The 20,783-nt window shown below is 41.6% G+C and overlaps 1 protein-coding gene across 6 annotated transcripts in view; it reads left to right on the top strand.

The window, feature by feature from the left end:
- The window catches only part of LOC107224056 (membralin), a 78,986-nt gene that overhangs the window by 26,820 nt on the left and 31,383 nt on the right, over positions 1-20,783 (top strand). For all 6 annotated transcript variants that reach the window (XM_046746740.1, XM_046746741.1, XM_015663968.2 and 3 more), the window contains 2 exons: positions 900-983; positions 9,809-9,941. In XM_046746740.1, coding sequence (XP_046602696.1) covers positions 900-983; positions 9,809-9,941 — 217 coding nt within the window. The remainder of the gene's footprint in view (positions 1-899; positions 984-9,808; positions 9,942-20,783) is intronic.

Raw genomic sequence — 20,783 nt, 5'->3', positions numbered from 1 at the left:
GTTGGTCTTTTTCCTGGATGCGGTGCGTAGGTCTGCGTGACGCGGCATCATCCGCGGGCGGTCATCCGCGTCGCCATCAAGGCAACTGCCGGTATTACAGGCCCCACCTCACGCCCGTATCTGCCACTCGCACAAGCCGTATAGACAGAAGCGTGAGAGCGAGCGCAGTGCTACTCCGAGTAATGTGATGATAAAAGTTTGCAGAAATTTAAACCAAGATTGATGAAGACGCGAACTTTAAAATTAACTCTCATCGGGCTTTGAAGTGGCGCGTTGAACCGGTACCTCACTCTCGCCCAACTCTCCGCAACTCGACACGCCATCGTCCCATCGCCTTCCTCCACCTCTTCCTCATCCTCCTCCTCCCCCTTCTTCATCTTGGCACCAACTTCGCGACCCCTTGCGCAGGCAACCCACCACGACATCACCGGCTGACGCATTATCAATATTCATAAGAATCCATACACCACGAATTTCAATCAAACTCACCCGATGCTCGTGGTGATTTTTGTCCATTACGTGTACCATTTGGGTACACGGAAGTCATCTGGGAGTGAAATGTACATAAGGGCTACACCATACGGCGACAGAAATTGTAATTCCTCAAAGACGTCTCAAATTTCAAAGAAACAATGAGATTCAACAAATTTTCAATCGAAACTCATCGAATAAGGAGTTTTTTGATGTATACCTGTATATAAGGCTTCAGAATTACAAGCGTATGAAAGCCTATTTTTGCAATGTATTAAAACTTCTTTCAATGATTCAATCTGAAATCACAATCTGTTTGAACTCCGACTCCAGAATTGAGTTATGCGGAACTTTCAGGTTCGATATTCACTGTAAAGGATGAAAAGTGAACCGAATAGTAATATTTTCAATTTGTTCGCATGTTTCAGTGGACCTCCTCCAGATGCTCGAATTCAACGTGACAGTATCATTCCCAGCAGCACCATTGCTCACGGTTATCCTGGCCCTTGTCGGTAAGTAATGTTTAACGTACTTGAGAATTGACAACAATTCTACAGTATCTGGTTCCGAAAGTGATCCGTAAATTAATCCATCAGTCCAATCATTCATCGATTGGCAGTTCAAATGTCAATCTCAACTTACTTGCTGCCCATAGACAGCGAAACAAGTCCGTATCGGCCGAAGTGTGATTTAAATCGGTTTGCTCACTTATCGTTTCCCGTAATGGCTTACCCAACTTTCTGCATAAATTTCTAATGAACACGCAACAGTTGGGCTCTCCAGGTAGAAGCTTTTCAGGCGCCAAGGTCATTGGCTAGAATATCGAAGTTCCGACTGCGGCTTTTCCTGGTTCAATGGTTAGCCGAGCATCCTACTATCTTTTTTGAAAAAATCAAATCAGTGCTGAAAGGATCAAGATTTTGAGCGTTTTTTATTTTATGACTAACCCGGGGGTCTTTGTGAATTGTTTGTTTTCAAGTCTTTTCAAGTCTACTTCGATTTTTTTTAGTCATACCACGTCTCACAGCCACTAGTTCCGTAGCAAATGAATTACGCAAGGAGTAAAAAAGAAGCAATAAAAAAAAAAACATCAAAACAAATATTAAAGGTGGGAGAAATCAGGGGTGAGGTTACAGTCAGATGACACTTTAAGGATCGGAATGGAAGAGGAAGGGATGGCAAGAGGCGACGAAGAGGGAACGGAAGCGTCGGGAAGTTGTTATCTGGAGTAATGGGTTCCGGTTCCCGTGTCGCTTCCTGCCCTCCATTCGTCATCCTATATACTCTTCGAGTCGGGTGAGTTAGTCGGTGATCTCACGCGCTGGCACCCTGATCTGTCATCCCTATACAGAATTTTTTCACCTCAACCAAATCAAAATTATATCAGGCTGTCGGCTCGCGATGGCAATGATCGAAGCATGGGATTGCCGTACTACAACTTGCCTAAAAAAATGCCCATGAAAGTTATGGAATTGTGTTTATTTGGTTTGAAATTCGATTCAACTCAAGTTTGAGATATCCTCCTACGATTCAATGGCATTCTCGAAAAAAGTTGAACCTCCAGAAGCGAATTTTTGTGAATTTCGTTGAAAGTGTAACTAAATTTTTGGAAAAATTAAGCGTCAACTGTTATTATTATAGACATTTAGTAGGGTGGTCCTTGAAAAGGTCATTTTTGATTTTGACGAGTTTGCCCTCCAAATCGGCTCCAGATAATTAAAAAATAATTCCCAAATTTTTCAGATTCAGTCGAGATATGAATGTATAAAAATGAGGGAATTATTTTTAATTTATCTGGAGCTGATTTGGGGGGCGAGCCGGCTAAGGTTCAAAAATGCCCTTCTTCGGGACCTCCCTAATATTTAGTAATAGGGATCTTTCAAAAGGGTGATCAGGTTTTCGACTGAAACTTGAAATGAATATTATCCTTGACCGGTCAAGTCAAAAGCTTTTTTCCCAAAGAAAATGTCCGAGCACGAAGCGTTCGATCAAACGTCTTGCAACATTCTCTCGATATTGGCATCCACCGAATATTGATCCGCATCTACGTTCAGGGAGGTTACGATTCAAATTAGACGCAGAAAGTTCCCGCTTCACAGCCGCCGTGACGCCTTCGCAGTGAATCCGTGTCAAACCCGATTACAGGCGGGCATAACCTCGGGGCTGTTTTTGCATAATTGAGAGTTAAATTGCGCCAGTCGGCGCCGGCTACGTTAGGTCTGCATGACCAAGTGCCAAACGGTCCGTGTCAGCCGGACACTTTCGGCCGCGTGTGCCAGCGAAAGCTGAGGTGTCGATGGGGAGGAAATTGATAAACGTTTGCGCACTTCCGACGTCTCGCCAAAACTCGACGTTAAACGCGCATTTTTCAGCTCCCACAGCTCGGTTGGATGAACCAATGCGACGTAAAGAGCGGGGATTGCTGGGCCCAAGGAAATACGATCTCTTAATTAGGTATCGCTTCGCCTCCGTTAAAAGCCGCCAATCCACGAAAATGAAAAAGAAGGCGAGAATTATTGTAAGCCGTGCAACTGCCGGTGAGGCACGAGCCTGCAGTCCCGCACCCTCCGCAATTCTTTCCATGAACGGTGTTGACAGAGGCCGCGGAGGTATACCCATCCTCTCGGAATCGCTATATGAGGATTTCATGATTTATTTATCATCTTATTATAAATTGTACTGATTAGAGTCAGGATTGAATGGATACACTTTTATTGAAATTACAATTTAGGTTTTCGAAACAATACTCTTTTCAAGTTCTGACGTCAAGCCCGCACTATCCTAAGTTTAATGGACAAGCGGAAAAAGTAGTTCGCATAGCCAAATCCATACTAAACAAATCCATAACAAGGATCATCCAGCTTTAATTCACAATCAGTTAGTTGTATGTCACTTCGATTAGTTACGGTCCTCAGGAATGCAGTTCGTCGCTTCGTGGAACAGAGTGCAATGGCAATCAATGGACTGCAGACAATTCCCTGATTGAATTTAATATCTTCAAGTCATTTTGCATGAACAGTTTGAAGAGCACCTCATCTTATCACATCCACCTTTCTCCGGGTCCGTACTCCTCATTCTCGTATCGATCATTAGTGCGAGTTACAAACATATGTAGAGCAAGTATAATAGCGTAGAAGATCCGGGTGTATAGATGGATATGTTTATCGTACACATTGATGCTCGTCGACAAACATACGGAGGTATATAACATTTCGTGTCCTCCTCCTGATCCTGTTCTTCGTCACAGCTACGCCCTCTAGCTCTACCCTACGGCTCGCGTCACAGATCAATGATACCTGCTCGATGTTGACACAAGCTCACCCTCTTCCCTCTCTTTTTTCCACGTTCTCCGTACCGCGTTGTACACACCACCCTACTTCGGTTTATCCTGAACCAACCTTCCCCGACGCCCCGCTTTTCTTCTACCGAAGATCCGCACTGGAAACAGAAATGCAAATCAACAGTTACCGTGGGTATAGCTCTTTTGAATATGGCTATTTCTTACATGGCTAGACTAAATCCCTAATTTCACAAATAACTCTGATTTGAAAACCAGGAATTTGTTAAGCCTGACGTTCGTTCTGCACGGTGAAACAGAAATTATAATTTAAAATTTTCTTTATTGACTTGTTATTATAAAGTGGGTCTTGATGAGGATACGGTAATACAAGGTTCAATTGTAGGTGTATAATTAACAGACGTATACTTTTGAATATTTAAATCGTAAATGAAAAACACTTTGTGTTGAATTATTTACCGAATGGTATATTGATGTAAAGATAGTTCAAAAACGAATCTATTGAATATTTGTAATGCGTGGATAATGAGGAAATTTTCCGAAAACTGAACTTGCAGTAACCAGCAAAGCTTCTTATACCGATCTAAAACATGATTAATGTAAAAGTCAGATGATAATTTACATCTTTAATTCTTATTTTCTCTGAATCATTGCAAGAACACCCTAGAAAAATGGAAGTGGAAGACGATTATAAATATGGCCAATATTGTTTTGAGGTTTGAGCAGCTAGAGAGGTCTTGGGATTTGGGAATCGATACTCTGCAAGAGTCCCGGACTGGTCGAATAAAATGAACTCTCGCGAACAGCGAAAACTAGAGTTGACTAGGTTTTGGAAATAGGCTATTCCCTTTACGGGCTAGAGACAACTATGAGATTTTAGGATCGGATAATGCCGCCGGGTAATGCACCAGTTTAAATGCATACTATATCTGGGCATTTCTCACTTAGGTCGAATCGCGCTGCAAGCAGCCGGACGGTTGCAATGGCTACTAGATCGCCTTTTATATAAAGAAGTTAAAATTCTCCTTGTAATACGAGGGGAAACTCGATAATCTTATCTCAGCTCCAGGATGAAATTGCAGCGGAAATTTTATAAATTTCTTACGGCCCCAGCGAATTTTTCTTTTTTAGGCCAGGTACTGCAATCCATGCTTTATACTGTTTTCATTAGGTATGACTGGAGCCTGCAGCTGTCTTAACGATGTAATGAGTGTAGTTTCTTAGTGTCGTAGGGCCCTTGAAAACTGTCAAAAATACCTGACGTTTCGGCATTTTGAGGGGGGTCATAAATAGTGCAAAAAAAAAAAAAGTAAGAAAGAAAACAGAAACAATGTGAAATCAAAATTACTCAAATCCAACTTAACAATATAAACCTCCTGAAAAGTATGCTTTGCGTGTTCCCGAAACCACCGCACCATGAGACGAACTTCAATGTTTATCGAAAATTCAATTATACGTTTTTCCAGTACTCGCAACGCATTGAGGAAATCGCTGTGATTTAGTTAATTTCCATTCGTCGTCCGTTTGGTACCGTTTCGTATGGATCGAACGCAGGTATTCACAGCAGAGACACGAGTTTGCACATACCTGTACATATTTGTGTATGACGGCCACAGCGCCCTCGCAACGCCGAGCAATTATGTCGGTCGCGATCGACGAGTCGAACGCTGTGAACCAATTTAAATGCGTTGAAACTGATCGATGAACTTTTCACTCCAACAACTCGGTAATACTTTCGTACACGATCAATTGGCTACTCGGTGTTATGTACCTGCCTATGTATACCGTTATCCGAGCTCGTTAGCGAGTCCGAAATTGAAAAAAAGTAAATGAATGTAGAAATTGAAATAAAGAGAAAAGTTGGGTACAAAAAATAGGGTGACAATTGGGAAGGGCGTCAAAAAGAAACAGCTTCAAGCATGGCACGCTTCGGCGATCTCGTCGGCGCTTCATTAGCATTCCGGAGATGCTATTTCGTTTTAGGCTCCATCTTGTCACCCTCACGCTGCAGGGGTGGGAGGAACCGCGTCGCGTCGCCGAGTGTCTGGTCAAAAAACTAATTACCCAACGTCGATTCTTCATCTTTTCTTTCCCTCTTACTACTTTCAACGAGACTGGATGCGCTGTTAGCTTGTTTCAAAATTCTCTCGCTTTCGATTGCTCAGCATAAAAAGATGGATTGAAATGTGCAATCCTTCTTTTTGGGGATATTTATAACGCGGCTAAAGGGTATAACAATATAGTACAGAAAGTAATTATTTCATGATATGCAGTAATGGCCACCCAGCGAAATGCAGGACATGGTGTGAAATCTAGTTTTGGTTGAAATGCAGAATTTTCATGGGTATTAAATCACTTAAAGAATTTCTCCACTCAAAAATCATTCATGTTTATGTTGGTTATAATTCGAAGTTTTCAGGCTACTTCAAATATCGCAAACGCGAATCAACTTTCGTTTTCCGTATTTCAAGTCAAATAAACTGCCCAAAAGAAGTTTCTATTCCTTTACTTTTTGATAGACTTTCATTACTATGAAGTGAAAGACATTTTCTTGTTATTTTGAGATCGTTTATACAGCTGTGTGACCATTGTGTACAAACCAACCCAGCATATCGTTTGTAATTCAGTGTGTGAAATGCCTTTTCAATTGAACAGGAAGTATTTGTTGGTAAAAAATTCATTTAGCATAAGAATTTTAAGCTACTGATCGGTCGATCCGGTGTAATATATATATATATTTATTCCTATCATCCCCTACTGCACGATTCCCTGGATCTAACCCTTTTAATTTTCATACCCCACAGATAAGAGTCCGTGCGCTGCATTGGTGAGCCGGGTTCGCAGCCTATTAATCACGTTTAGCGGAGCGTTTCAACGTATTTAGGTAGCGAAGATGCCGTATCATCACTTCGGCGCTGGTTGTTTTAGTCAGGTCATTCGCCGTTTCGTGACCAAATGACTGACACCCGGTATGTGATACCAGCCGGCCGAACTGGATCAGGAGGCGCATTACTTTGCACCGAGTAACGGCATGCGGCAACCTCCACGTTCCAGGGGCAGGGCGCACCTTGTAAAACGCACTTTTATTATTCCCGCTCGACCTCCCATCGCGTATACGGTATATCATTACAATTAATTATCGCACACGCGAGACTGCACGCTCCGTTACGCTTTGCGTATATATATATATATATATATATATACCTTAATGCCATCGGTCATGTTCGTAGATACGGATACGAACATGTAGGTAATGGTCTGTGTTTTTAATTGACTTACAGCCGAATTGCTCCCGGAACGATTATTTCGACTAAATCGCGTGGTGGGAAAAATTTTAGAGCACAGTAATGATCCGAATGTACCGTGAACCAACTGATCTTCACGTTAGTCGTTATTTTGATCGTTGCTTCAGGAGCAGATACTGAAAACGATAGCATCACGGATTCGTAGTTTAAACTGACGATGGTGGACTTATTCAAATGAACAAATCCTCGCTGATGGCTTCGCGATATGTTCACTAAGATTTCACCAATAAATATAGATATATCGGAAAGAGAACGATATCCAATTCAACTCATTTAGGAAAATGAAATGTAAAATTAAAAAATGTGGGTGAATCTTGGAACTATTTCCGTATTAAAAGTTTTAAAGCTTGAAGGAACCGCAGTATGGTGATTGAGTTGGCAAAACGAAGATATTTCTCATTTCAAAAAATTCAGGACTGTTGATTCATGGTAATTGGTTGGTAAAGGTATTCAGAGTAATACACAAGAACACAAATACCGGGAGCGGAACAAAGTGTTTTATAAACGCTTTACGTCTTGGTAGTGCCTAGTCCACGGGTAAAGATAAAGTTGATGTACGTTCAGCGAATTTCGGAAGAAGTAAAGCCTGAGCAAAGTTTGAATATCAGCAACGCGTGATTAGACCGTGTAAAAGCATTTCAGAATGGAATTTCGAAAGTGCGATGTCTCTGGGGTGTAGGATAATAACGTCCTGAGCTACACATCGACGTATCGATTCTGCGAAGAACAAATGGCAGCCGAGTATATTACGGTGCGTTGAAGCGCGATAACAGTTGCGAAGTTTCGGGTGTTTATCTTCGATTGAGTAACACTTTCCGTAGTTGGAATGAGGGTGCTTCGCCTGGTGTAAGTGGTGAGATGATATCTATATCCAAGGATTCAGGTTGGGATGGGGACGGGGATGCGGATGATGGGTGGGAAAAAGTTGCGCAAGTTAACAGAATCAATATTGCTTTATTGGAATTCACTTGCAAGCTGTATTTATTTACATTCAGCTCGATCAGGTATGGCTAAATGAAGCACCTTTCACTATTTTCCTTAATGTTTACCAATCTGTACATATTATGATGTTTATGATGCATCTACAAACACGTGAATCCCCCCCCCCAAATTTCCCGTGGTGCAGGAAACCGGTCATGTCGTGTTCGTAGTCCAATTTGTAAGAATAATTTGTTCAATTTGTCGAGCCTTCGTTCACGGACATAATGGTGTGTGTAATACAGGCCGGTATGGCTGAATTAAATTTAACTGGGACAAATTGACGCTGCTCTGGACAGATTTAATTGTCCAAAAACTATTCGATTAATAGGTCCATTACCAAGCATCGATAAAATATAGCGAGCCGGTGTTATCTCAGGTTTACAGAACCTAAATAACAGCAGTTACTACTCGCTGCTGCCAAAAAGACGATCTGAAATCCTACAAAAATCAAATCCCTGTAATGAATAAAAACAGAAAAAAATAAATTGGATTTGGTAGGTTCGAATTTTTCTCTACCTAGATAGGGTCATCCATCTATTCTCAAGAGTGGGTACAGTCGAATCGTTTGTTTTCCGCAAAAACTCAGGATCTATGGTTGTCTCATACAAATTCACCCGCAATACGGGATGCAGCTGTATGTATAAATTTCAGATTAGAACGGGAATGATGAGAACGTCGTAAGGGTGTCAGGGATCCTCCAGGAGAGTGTAGGAAGGGGGGACTTCTATCAAATCAACTTAACAGCTCGAGAACATTAGTCAACTTCCAGGTCCGTCTTTTCGATCTTCCTTTTTTCGGAAAAAGGAGTCGTAAGAGTTCTCGTAGCCACACTGGAACCCCGAGAGAAAAACGAGCTTCTTATTCTAAGGAAGAGGTGCATTTATATGTATACATAGAAAACCGCTTACGTATTCGTATAACGTGTATTACCTAATATGTATTGGTTAGTATATGTGTACATGTGTTTACGTATTTCTGTTCAGATGAAAGATCGTAATTTTATGTTATCATATTTATTGCTAATATACTCAATTTTTTCTTTCCATCAAACTTAAACGTACTTACTTCAAGTATCAGCGTTCAATCTTGTAAGCAGTAATTCAGTCTATGTGTGGCATGTGGTAAACTATGGAGGGTAGAGGTAAAGAGAATTATCTCACATGGGTTTCCAACTGAAAAAGTGTCCACCAAAATGCGACAAATAGTGGTTCAAAAAGTCACCAGAATGGCGCTAATAAGCGATCAGAGTTCAATCTGATTACCGCTTTCTGGAATTTTTACTACAACAGTGCAACCTTAATTGTACTCTATTTTATGAACACTTTTTATAGAGGGAGATAGTCCGTCATACCTCTGTACCCTCCATATGATAAACATTGCCTCAAATGGCACAAGATTTGTAATTGACTAATCGCGAGCTCAAGATCGCAGCATATGTGGTCACCGAACTCAAGTTGCGACTCCGTCGGTTCGCGTTAAATCGCGCGACGAGGTGTAATTAAACCTAAGCTTACTTGTATTTTAATTTTGAAACGTTATTGTGCATCGGGTAATCCGAAAGTCCCCTGAATTCACTAGAAGTTTTACGAAGTACCGTTTGAAAAAATTTCTTGATATCGAAAAGTACAAAAAAAAAAAAATTATATTAGTACGTCGTTGCGAATGGCGTATCTGACAATGGGCCTTTTTTGTTTCAATAGTCGATGAAAACTTGGGTCATTTTGATATCATTGTCTCATTTATCGTCTTCCAGGAATGGAGGCAATCATGTCCGAGTTCTTCAACGACACGACCACTGCTTTCTACATAATCCTAATAGTGTGGATAGCTGATCAGTACGACGCCATCTGCTGTCATACAACCGTAACAAAACGTCATTGGCTGAGGTGAGTACATAAGCAAAGTAAAACCCAAGATAACAATCAATCCCGATTCTCGCATATTACGTACTACATCACTTGGCGTGTACGAAGTCTTCGCAGTATATTGTGTGGGAGCAGTCAAGCCTGGCCGTGCCAGTTTCGCTGTCCTTCGGCAAGTAGCCGCGACGAAACGATCGAAAGAGGGCTTAATTAAAAAGGATTAAGTCACACCGAGCCTTACGTCCCCGAACGTCCCGTTGGATTCTAGCAGGTCCCTTGGTTTACTTTGCTTCCACGTCCGGCTAAAATCGATCAAAGTGTCCATCCCGGCGTAAAGTATAGCTTTTGTTAGCCCCTTGGGAAACAGCTTTGCCTTGTATACTTTCCTCTGTCTCAACGACGAGAGCGCAGTGACGGAGGTAGTATATTAGGTACCGAACGAACGATCTCTTACACGCTGCGTAGTTTCGAGGGAGGAGGTACACTGCGGGAGAAAAATACTATCAGGGTATTCAAAATTCTGCGAAAGATGATTAATAAATACGAATATGAAACCTTCCTGATACTTGAATCTCTCAACAAACTGTAGTCGAAGATTTTAATCCAATGGTTCACGTCGAATATCTAGAAGAAGATTCAAGGCTGAACTCTGCGAATTTTTGGGGTGATCCGAGACCAATAAGGTCTGGTATTTCCGATCTGGCACCAACAAATTGTCACGTGTCGCGAGGCTCAACGGACTGGGGTGATAATGAACCCTTTACAGTCGATGTGGCTTAAAACGGCTGGAGTGTATAAAGTCAGAAGGCATCGTTCGGTACAGGAGAACAGAGTATTAGCGGCATTAGATGACGATCGAACAGATATCCAACACAACGCCGGCGTTTCCCATTTCATCGCGGCGATCGTTTGTCGAACAGGGACTGTGTCTGATCCTGCAAGGGTCCCGGGACCAATGCCAGGTCATTACTACGGGCTATCGGGTTTTAATTAAGACTCTGTCTCGACCACCACGGTCGCGGTGTGGCGCCGTGCCGGTATGTCGAGGCAAAGGCATTTTGCTCCAATCGCTTTAACCAAAATCTCTCGGTGCTGGGTCGATGTCACGGCTTCAATCGCACGTCACTTCCGGCGCAAGCCTATCTCGCCCATTACCTGATCCTCAAACCAAATACCGCATAATCGCATGCCCGCGTCAGGGTTGTAACCTCGCAGGCAAAGTCGGAAATTTGCATTCTGAGAAGAATACAGTGAATTATCTCTCTTTGTTCGCGACTTGAAGAAGTGTCCTCCTTTCTACTTTCTGTAACCTAACGGAACCCGGAGAATTTTTATAGAAAAGGATTGCCGGTCGAATTGGCTCGATTTTGATTATGTTACAGTACACATCCTCCCGATTAAAAATTCTCGTAGATACAAGTCCCAAAAATTAGTAGTTTCCAAAAGTCAGGCTTCGGAAGGGGGGTGTATGAATTTTTTGATATCTATGGATTACGCCATCTTTACGAATGCCAAAGTTTTAAAGGGGACCTGGAATCAAACACATCCCTGAAAAACTGCACAGCCGATTCGCAGGGACTTCGCAAAGGCGTGAAAAACAGGACAAGTCGATTGTGGCAAGACACGGAGTCTCTCGTTCTTTACGTGAAATCTGACATTGCACCTTCTTCCGGTGAACCAGCGAGTTCGTGGATGGAATCAATGCATCGATAGAATTAATAACGGCTTCCTGCCTATCTTTGAGAGTCAACAGGGCAGTTTTTTAGTAATTTGTTTGAATTCGAATCCCTTTGAAGAACTTATAATTCATGGAAACCACGAAATTCATAGATATCAAAATATCTGGACACCTTTCCTCCGAAGCCTGTACCTCGGAAACTCCTGATTTTTGGAACTTGTGTCCATGAGAACTTTTTATCGAGAGGATATGTACTATAACATACTGGAGATCCAGTTAATTCGACCGGAAGCCAATTTCCATAAGAATTCTGTGGGATTCTTTATCTCTGGAATGTGAAAGGGTTTCAGTGATAATTTCATCTGGGGACCTAGTTATCTCCTTCGTTTCGGTGAGTTTAAGGGGACCTGAGCTCTTCCAGCAACCTCACGAGCATATCACCGCAATTAGATTCTTGACAATTTCAAGAAGTTGATTTCAGTGTGATTGGCATATCGTGCTTATTAGGTTCTTCTCTTTATTCTGATACATGATTCATATTTAAACAATTTATTTATTTTCGTTCTTTTGCATCGTTTCTTCTAAAAAAGAATCATCTCAGTTTACGAAGCATTGCCGTACATGCATGGTCTCGAATCGATCTAAATATCCGTGCACTGCTTACAAAGATTAATTCGATACTACGCAACTTGCTGAAAAACTGATAAAATCCAAAACTAAGAAAACTTGGAAAAAAAGGCCGCGTTTCACAATTTTTCCGATAATTCTGTGAGGTAACAAACACGGTTACACTTGTACCGACCAAGGAGTTCCTGTGTGATAAAATTCACGACGTGCATGCGGATATTTGCACAGTACCCATCCCTCTGCTTCGCTTCCCCTATTCTTTGGTATAACCTCGGTGATTAATCGCGTGTACCACACACTCTCTAGACTCAACCCTTAACGGCCTGTCTTGGATCTACGTGCCGCTAGTGATATTCGCAATTTATGGCTGTAACAATTTTTCACTATAGTTGCATATCGCGCTAACGGAGCCAGTAGGTATGGATATGAGATTCAACTTTGACAAATGGGTAAAACGCAGACTCAGCCACGCTTTTGTTATTCTCCTCGAAACCCAATTTTCCAAATTTATAATTCGTTGTATGCAGATTTTTAGCCTGGGTCTGCATTGTAGTGGCTGCATCGAAAGGCAGAAGTCCCGCATGCAACGTCAAATCGTGTACATTGTACGTGTATAACACCATACACGTACGTGTAGAGAGGAGATAGGAAAGGCCGGGAGCGTAATAGGGAACTGGGAAAGTTTGACGATTGGTTTCCTGATATACCTACGCTGCTGCAACGTTTCCAGAGTCTCTACCTTGCCAATTCTGTTTTGCTCCGCATTGCCTACAGCTTGATACCGGGGTAGATATCCACGAGATCATCCTGAAGTCCTTCTATAATACACCCACGACTCTCAACCGTATTTTCTACGCATTGCGCACCTGCAGATACCTTATATACGTAACAACGACGAGAAACCAGAGACATCCCTCATCCGATTCAGTGCCCTGGGCTCTGACTTCTTTCTTCGTATTGAACTCTTCAACGAATTCGCTGCCTCACCGCATCTACCCTACGCGTTTTGTTTTTCGTACACAGCAGTTCATCTTGGCATCAACACAAGATCTATAAGAATCAGGTGTGACGTGCCGACTGATGACTTTCTCTTCATGCAGTTGCGCCTTTCCGAGTAGTACCATGAAATTGCAGGTAGCTACCTTGTTAGATATTGAATTTCTTCCATCAGAGCATATGGATAGGATGTACATTCGTCCGGGATGAAGAAACTAATGTGAACTCAGTTTCTTCGTTCAGCAATGATTTGAAAACAGAATGGCTACGATAGTATTGAAAGACTAGAGAAGTAAACAGGAATCCGAAAAAAATGACACAAAACAATCAATTAATGGCACATCACAATCAAGATTCACTGCCGGTATGTGTGTGTTTTCCAAATGGGCTGCACAAAGCAGTTTATACACCCCCCAAAGCTCCTCAAACCGTAACTACGGTACAAGAGGGTTCGATTGGGGATGCATAGATCACGGTGGAGGTGGAAGCGCTCGGCTAACCGCCTGCTGCTTACCTCGACACGACGATGGGGTAACGACGAGAGGTTTCGTCGAGGATTGGTCGGACGGTCGTCGCCGTTTCTCCGATCGTAAGCCGGTCGGCGGATATATCCCAGGTGAAGCGGGTTGCCTGCAGCGAGCACGATCCAGGGGGTTTCGGGGGCGGAATACCCCGAATGATCTCCGTACATTAGCTCGCTCACGATGCCTGGCTGTTGAGTCAGACCGCCCGCTGACCTAGCGACCCGTGTCATTCGAATAACAGCATTATCTCGCATACATCCAATCCGCCTCCGCCCGCTCCCTCATTCACCGCCGAATATCTAACGAATCGACGCGAAAATTCGACCGACCAGACGAAACCGTAGGCTAAATAGCCAACTCGACTTGACTAATTGCAATTCTGACTGATTGCTGGGTACCTACAGGCAGCTTCCTCGGATCTTGCGGTGTGATCCGGTAGTAATTTTGGTTGTATGCGGGGGTCGGCCGGGATCTTGCGGATCTGGCAACTCGTTGTGTACAATATTGTTAGAAAGGGTGAAATCACCCGCTTTGCCCCCCTTTCTGATGATCTATAATAGTAGTCATCGTAGATAAATTCCTAACCCTCTAGCAATTGGTTTTTGTCACTGAGAAGTTCATAATTTGTGCCGTCAATTTATAATTTTGGAAAATAAAAGGGTCAATAGTTGGGAGTAAACGTCTCAATAACTGGTACACTTACCGTAGGTACAATTATCACCCTGCCAATTCAAGGAGGGCCAAAAACGTGCTTCCGGTTAATATCTTTTTCTCCAACTACGTCAGTTTCTATGTCTGAGCGATTTTTGATTTTTTTACTTCCATTTTACTTTTGCCAGGCACTGCCTCCTGACTCTTTCCCAAATGTTTCGGACTTGCAGGGAGGCGAACTCAAAATTTTCCCAAGTCAGTACATGTGATATAGAGTCTCACTTCGATCGATAGCCGATCTCAATTATCCTCGTCAGTTGGTTCAAACCGTTGGCCCGAGTTGAATCTCTGTAAGGGAGCGAGCGAGTAGAAAGAATCAGGGGTTGGTTGGACGGTCCGATCCGTCTGGAGTCACGGGAAGTTTCCTCCGCCGAGCCGCTATAGACGAGGAAGTGGGAAATGAGGGAGGGAGAGAATCGGTTTTGCCGCTGTAGGCAAGGGTTAGGAGAAAGAAGAAGCCGCCCCTCCTTCAATTAGCAATAATCAGATTGGCTTTAGTGCCTACACCTCCCCCGTCAATTTAGTCGATCTAATGTATCATCTACGTCGATGTAATTGAGGGTGTAAGGTATGCCTCTATTTCCCATTAATTTCTCCTAAATAAATTCAATAAACGTAAATCCAATCTTCGAAAAATCAACCCTCAACAGATTCCCTGCTACTCCTAATTATACTTTCTCATTGATCTTACACCTCGGTGAAACAATTTTTCTTTCTTATAATAATTTCTTATACTCCGTAAATGATCCCCCAATCCGCCCCTTTTCACGTTTCTGGACTTGATCGCCCCTCCAGCCTCTTGGCCTATGCTTTCGGATAACCTGATTTGTGAATCGCCGGTAAATGAAAAATAAAGCCCGTCGACAAATTAGATAACAAATAAAAACAGTCAATTTTCATCATCAACTGTCTGTGAGCGCTAAACAATCGTGAATTTGAACTATATTGTGTACTCGTACCTTGGATACAGCTTTGTACCTATACTTGAGGAGTTGATGTGAGAGGTAGTTGGATTTGGTCAAGTTCACTGCACACAATTTGCGTAATTTCTTGTTTGAACAAGAATATCTACAAATATTTGAGGATCGTGAAAAAAGACTCGTGTGTCACATGCGCGCTGGAAACAATTCACTCAGAAGGTCGGCGCGGTAACGCGAGATGGTCCACGCCCGCACATCCATCATACCTTATACCATTCGTGTCGCCTTAACCCGAGACAAACAGCCTGCACGCCCACCTCGCGAGTATGGCATGGCGTTCTCAACCACGCCGATCTTACAGGAATTCATACCTATATGCTGGAAACGAAATAGTAATTCCCTTCATTGATATTTTCAAATAATGTTAATTTTCGGTTCAATTTCAACTTTGAATCCTTTTCGGAATTGGTAACGTAAGGTAAAGGGTGTCTCGGTTAATCAGGAACATCAGATGAATGAGAAATCAGCAATTTTTTTTACGAAAAATGTTATGTACTAACCCAAAATAAATTTAAAAAATTAGTTAATCTGATTAACCTTGATGGGCCAGCCTGAGAAGTTTTTTCTCTGGTGCATTTCGAGCTCATGAAACATCATCAAATGAAATGTTCTTCATTTAGTTATTCAAATAAGGCGAAAACTAATACAACGATCAAGTTTTAAGCTAAAAAAAACCCCGTCGAATGAGACCAAAATCATCCAAATCCATTCATTCGTTCCCGAGATATCTTGGTAAATAAAAAATAAGTGAGCACACAGACACACGCGGCATAGGCCGTAAAACGTGGAGATTCGGTGGAACCTCAACTTTTCATTCGCCGGGTGATAACTTCCCTCATTCTTTTTTTCACGAAAGGAAACGCGACAAAAAACCTCTCGGATAATTACATGGATTACATTTTTTTCGAGTAAACGTTACAGGGATTGCGGTGAGAATTTCTCAACGGTATGTTGAAGTAACATTCACGAATGTTCTTCAAACTTGTCAAATTCCGTCGCGCGTGTATTGGGATGTAAAATAAATCCAGCACTGTTTTCTTCATCAAAAATTCACCAACTTCTAACACAAAACAGTTTCCAAATTGTAATTGATTCATTTCACTTGCTTCTCTACGTTCAATTAACACACGATCATGCATTAGAACAGTGTTCAGGGTTTGCGGATCCTGCGACATTTCATCCGACAGTGAAACGAACTATTCGCATAAATAACATAGTCAAAGAGAAAACGGATAAGTATAAGAAAAAAGTTTGATCAATGAAGAACGAAGAAACAAAAACTGCAGAAAAAAAAGGATAGTACACAAAAAAGTGAAGTAGTCGCCACCGAAGTATATCGTCGTAGTCGTGGTAGTGGTTACCGAGAAGTAGAAGGAGGCTGGCCAGCAGTGTATAACGACGGGTAACCTCATCTTCTCCACAGTCTCACATTTTATTTTATATTGTGTGCACTCTCAAAAGAAAGACTCTTCGCTTGCTCCGCTAAGACAGCTCGAGAGAGCGGTGGCCGTAAAGAGAAAGGGATCGGGACGGGGTGGATGGGGAGGAGGGAAAAGAGGGGTGAAGAGGGGTGAGCGGGGGGTGGGGGGGGGGCAGAAGAGCGAACGCCGTAGGGTGAGGATATAAAATAAAGCTCTTCTCTAGCTAAATTAAAAATACAGCCTTTTTGACTGGATATCTAATACCTACCACCGACAAGACATGCCTCGCCTTCAAACTCGAGCTCATTCTCGCCAAAGGAAATTACATTTCAATGGATTTTTATCTCTCTACCCCGTCTTTCTTCATCGTACATATTTACCCACCAGATGGAAAAGGAGGCAGAGAAGAAAAGAGAGAAAAAGAAAGTTATCTATTCACCCAAATGTTTCAAGTGTATACAATATACGTAGAGATATATATGTATACGCACATACCCTTCGTATCGAGCTTACACAAAATTACTCTGTGCAATATTATCCAATATTGTAACTATTTTACGCAACGCGTACATTCAACGCAAAATTATCCGCGTGGGATTATAACGTGTCGAATACTACCGGTCAACACGAATTTTGAGTCTGGGTTCTATATGTCAAATTTTGATTTCTTCTACATAACCAATAAATGAAAAAAATAGTTTTATTTGATAAAGTTTGCTTATTGTCGAAACCAGAACGATATTTCGGATTTTAAGAAGAATAACCTATTTTCTCAAACATTTGTTGTAACTAAAAATTAAACGAACTTCAGCTTTGCATTTAAATCACTTTTGTGAAAAACAATAATTAATAATAAACTACAAATGTAAAAGAATTGATAAACAAAGTTTAAAAACCAATATTTTTCGTACTTTTTCTATTTTCGTATGGACTTTCTCGTATCAAACCCCAAGCCTCATGCCCCGTGATGCTCTCATTATACCGCCCCTGATGGCGTTAATAACGATGAAGTCCATTACATCTTAGTGTAAATGTTTTCCTTGTTCTTCCGAATAGACACCCATATTAATTATGAAACAAAATCTTTTAGACTTACTTATCAACGTACAAACGACAAAAACGAACTTTATAAGTAATAAATAAAGGTTTTGGTTATTATTTGATACATAGAATCAAAATTTACCTATCTCAATAGTAACTAAAAATTTAAAAAAAAAATGTTATCGACCTGTATAATTTTCACTCGCATTACCAATTTCTTTCTGTAATCGCGTTGAGATTCCTTTGGAACATCTAGGATCAATTAAAAATTAACAATCCTGATACCATAGCCGTGCAATTGAAACTGTGAAGCATAATTTAAAATTCAAAAAGGTTACTCGAGTCTCTCTCTCCTTCCTCTCTATGCTTATGAATATCATCTGCAGCTGCATGGTCGGGAATCATGGACTCGCTATAGAGAAAAAGTCAGGAGTCCCTTCTTTCAAAAATTGAACCAATAAGAGAACAACGCTGTACTAACGCAGGCTTCTTCGTGAAAAATCTCTCAACTCCGCGAATTCTTCTACAGTCAGCCAGAGAGACAAGTTTTACTGCTAGACTACAGCATGTCCCCTTGGTTAGTTGGATGAGAATCTAAGCCCTGCCTAAGCTTCTCGAGAAAAATTCTCTGAGCAGATGAAACCGCAGTATACCTTAAGCTCGACAAATTCTAGGTCTTGATATTCCACGAAACGCAGGGTCCTTCTATTTTCACCCTACCCTACAACAAATTTCTTTCTTTTTCATCGTCTTTTCTCGTTTCGAGAGCCCCTGCCAACAAATTGCAGCTTAAAGACGAAACCTGTACGTATGGACGTGTAAATCTAATACACGAGGACTGGGTTGATGCGTTACTGTTATTAATCGTGCCATGCGATCCGAAATAAGTGGACCGGGTGAAAATTCAAAACACAAGACTTGCGACCTGGTGAATTGCATTCTGTAAATAAGTGTGCAGTTGTAGTGAAATTATCTGGAAAAATATACTTGCGCAGCTTCTCTAGTCCGACTTTGTAAAAAGTCTTTAGCGCCTGAACTAGGATTAAAATTGTACATTTATACACAGACAGAGTGCCCCTACTGTTATTAGTCCTATTATTATTGCTATTACCGTTATTGCTATCGTCTGCTGCTGGTTCTCCAAGTTTCGCTCGAAACTAATCCTCGTGCGATGTGCTTTCCCATGTGAAGCTGCACTCGTGCCCACTCATGTCCAGCTAGTGTTTGTCCTTTCTCCGGAATTAGGATGTCTCTTCTTCTGGCGCAGTGCGGTATACATGGAAGAAGAAAGGCGGAGGCAAAAATAAACTTTACTCCAGATCCTAATAATATGGTATAGTTCCGTCTTCTGGTGACCGTCAGGCGTAGACCGTGGTTCTCCTTATACACCATCTTATGGTCGTCTCAAGTCTGCCCCTTCAGCTATTTACTGAAATCAACTGAATGCCGCATATGTTATTTCCTCTTTTGATAGCATAGGTTCCAACGATCTAGTCAATTTTTTTCATCAGTTGTGATCATTGCGCTCAAGATCGGAGGTATTGCAGTTTCTTGGAGGAGGGGGGGGTACAACTTGGACCGTCCCAAATCGTACCTATTTTTAGGAGTTTTTTTTTTTTTTCTTAATAAGATGAACACACGTAGAGCAATTTGAGTTTGGGGGCTTTATTATTTATAGTTTCAAAAATATTTTAGAATTTTTTCATTGAAATTATTAACAAAATGGCGGTATGGTGCATATAATTAGCGAACGACTCCAAACTCGAGGGCCTTTGTGGTGGCGCATCGCCTGACATCACTGTCCCACCTGTAACGGATAGAAAAATTTTTTTGAATTAAAAACACCTTTTCGGGTTCGAGTTCGTAGCCCAAATATTGAAAGAAAAAAAAATTTCAAATATATACGCTTATGAACAAAAAATTTCATTTTTCCTAATGTATAAACTAGTTTTAAATATTGTGTCGAAATTTCAAGTCGATCGGATTAAAATTGACTATGGAATCTGCGCCACTGGATTGAAAACAACGCGGTCGTTCGCTACTTATATGCGCCATGTCACCATTTTGTTGTTAATTTCAATGAAAAAATTCTAAAATCTTCTTCAAACTATAAATAAGAAAATCCTTAAACTCAAATTGATCAAAGTGTTTTCATTTTCTTTTAAAATAAGACTCCTAAAAATAGGTATGATTGTAGACCGTCCAAGCTGTATCCCCCCTCCCCCCGCAACCATTTCAACTCTTACAGTATATTATCCTCAATAATTATATGTATCTTACGACTGGATGCAATTCACACATAAGACGCGAGTTGTCGGTGGTAAGGGAACAAAATCTACAGCTAACCGCAGGTTGTTCAATTCCAGTGTCAGTTTCAGTACGTCTATCAATGTCCACAAGTTTCTCACGCTTGTTTAATACATAAAACGCGGACGTTTCTGTTTTCCGGAAGTGTCGTATCTGGCCGACACAGTGGATCACATCCAGTAGGAATGGGATGAAAGCGAAGGAAGGAGGGCGGGGAGAGCTTGGTGCCGTTTTCTGCGGTGTGTGCCAGAGACGTGGCGGAGAGATTGCGAGTATGGGGGGTAAAAGTGGCACTTGAACGCTTATAATCAGCTAGGCTTGTCTGCAAATAACACTGCAGGATGATTATGATTGAATAAGGTTCGTAATTGAGGCTATTAAGCAATTATATAAATAACACACACGCGGGACTCCCGGGGTGTGTTATTTCATCGTTGCAAAAGGTGGGCTTGGGGCACCGGGAAATTACAGTGCAAACAATACCGGTAGCAACTACCTCGTTTATTCTCTACGTAGCTAACAAGGGCTCGTTGTTGTAAATTTGAGGATCGCGCCGATTCTAGTTTTTATATTTTACCGCT

The sequence above is a fragment of the Neodiprion lecontei genome, chromosome 1, assembly GCF_021901455.1.
Source record: "Neodiprion lecontei isolate iyNeoLeco1 chromosome 1, iyNeoLeco1.1, whole genome shotgun sequence".
NCBI lineage: Eukaryota > Metazoa > Arthropoda > Insecta > Hymenoptera > Diprionidae > Neodiprion > Neodiprion lecontei.
Note: the sequence above shows the minus strand (reverse complement) of the source record. Positions and strands in the feature narration are given on the sequence as shown.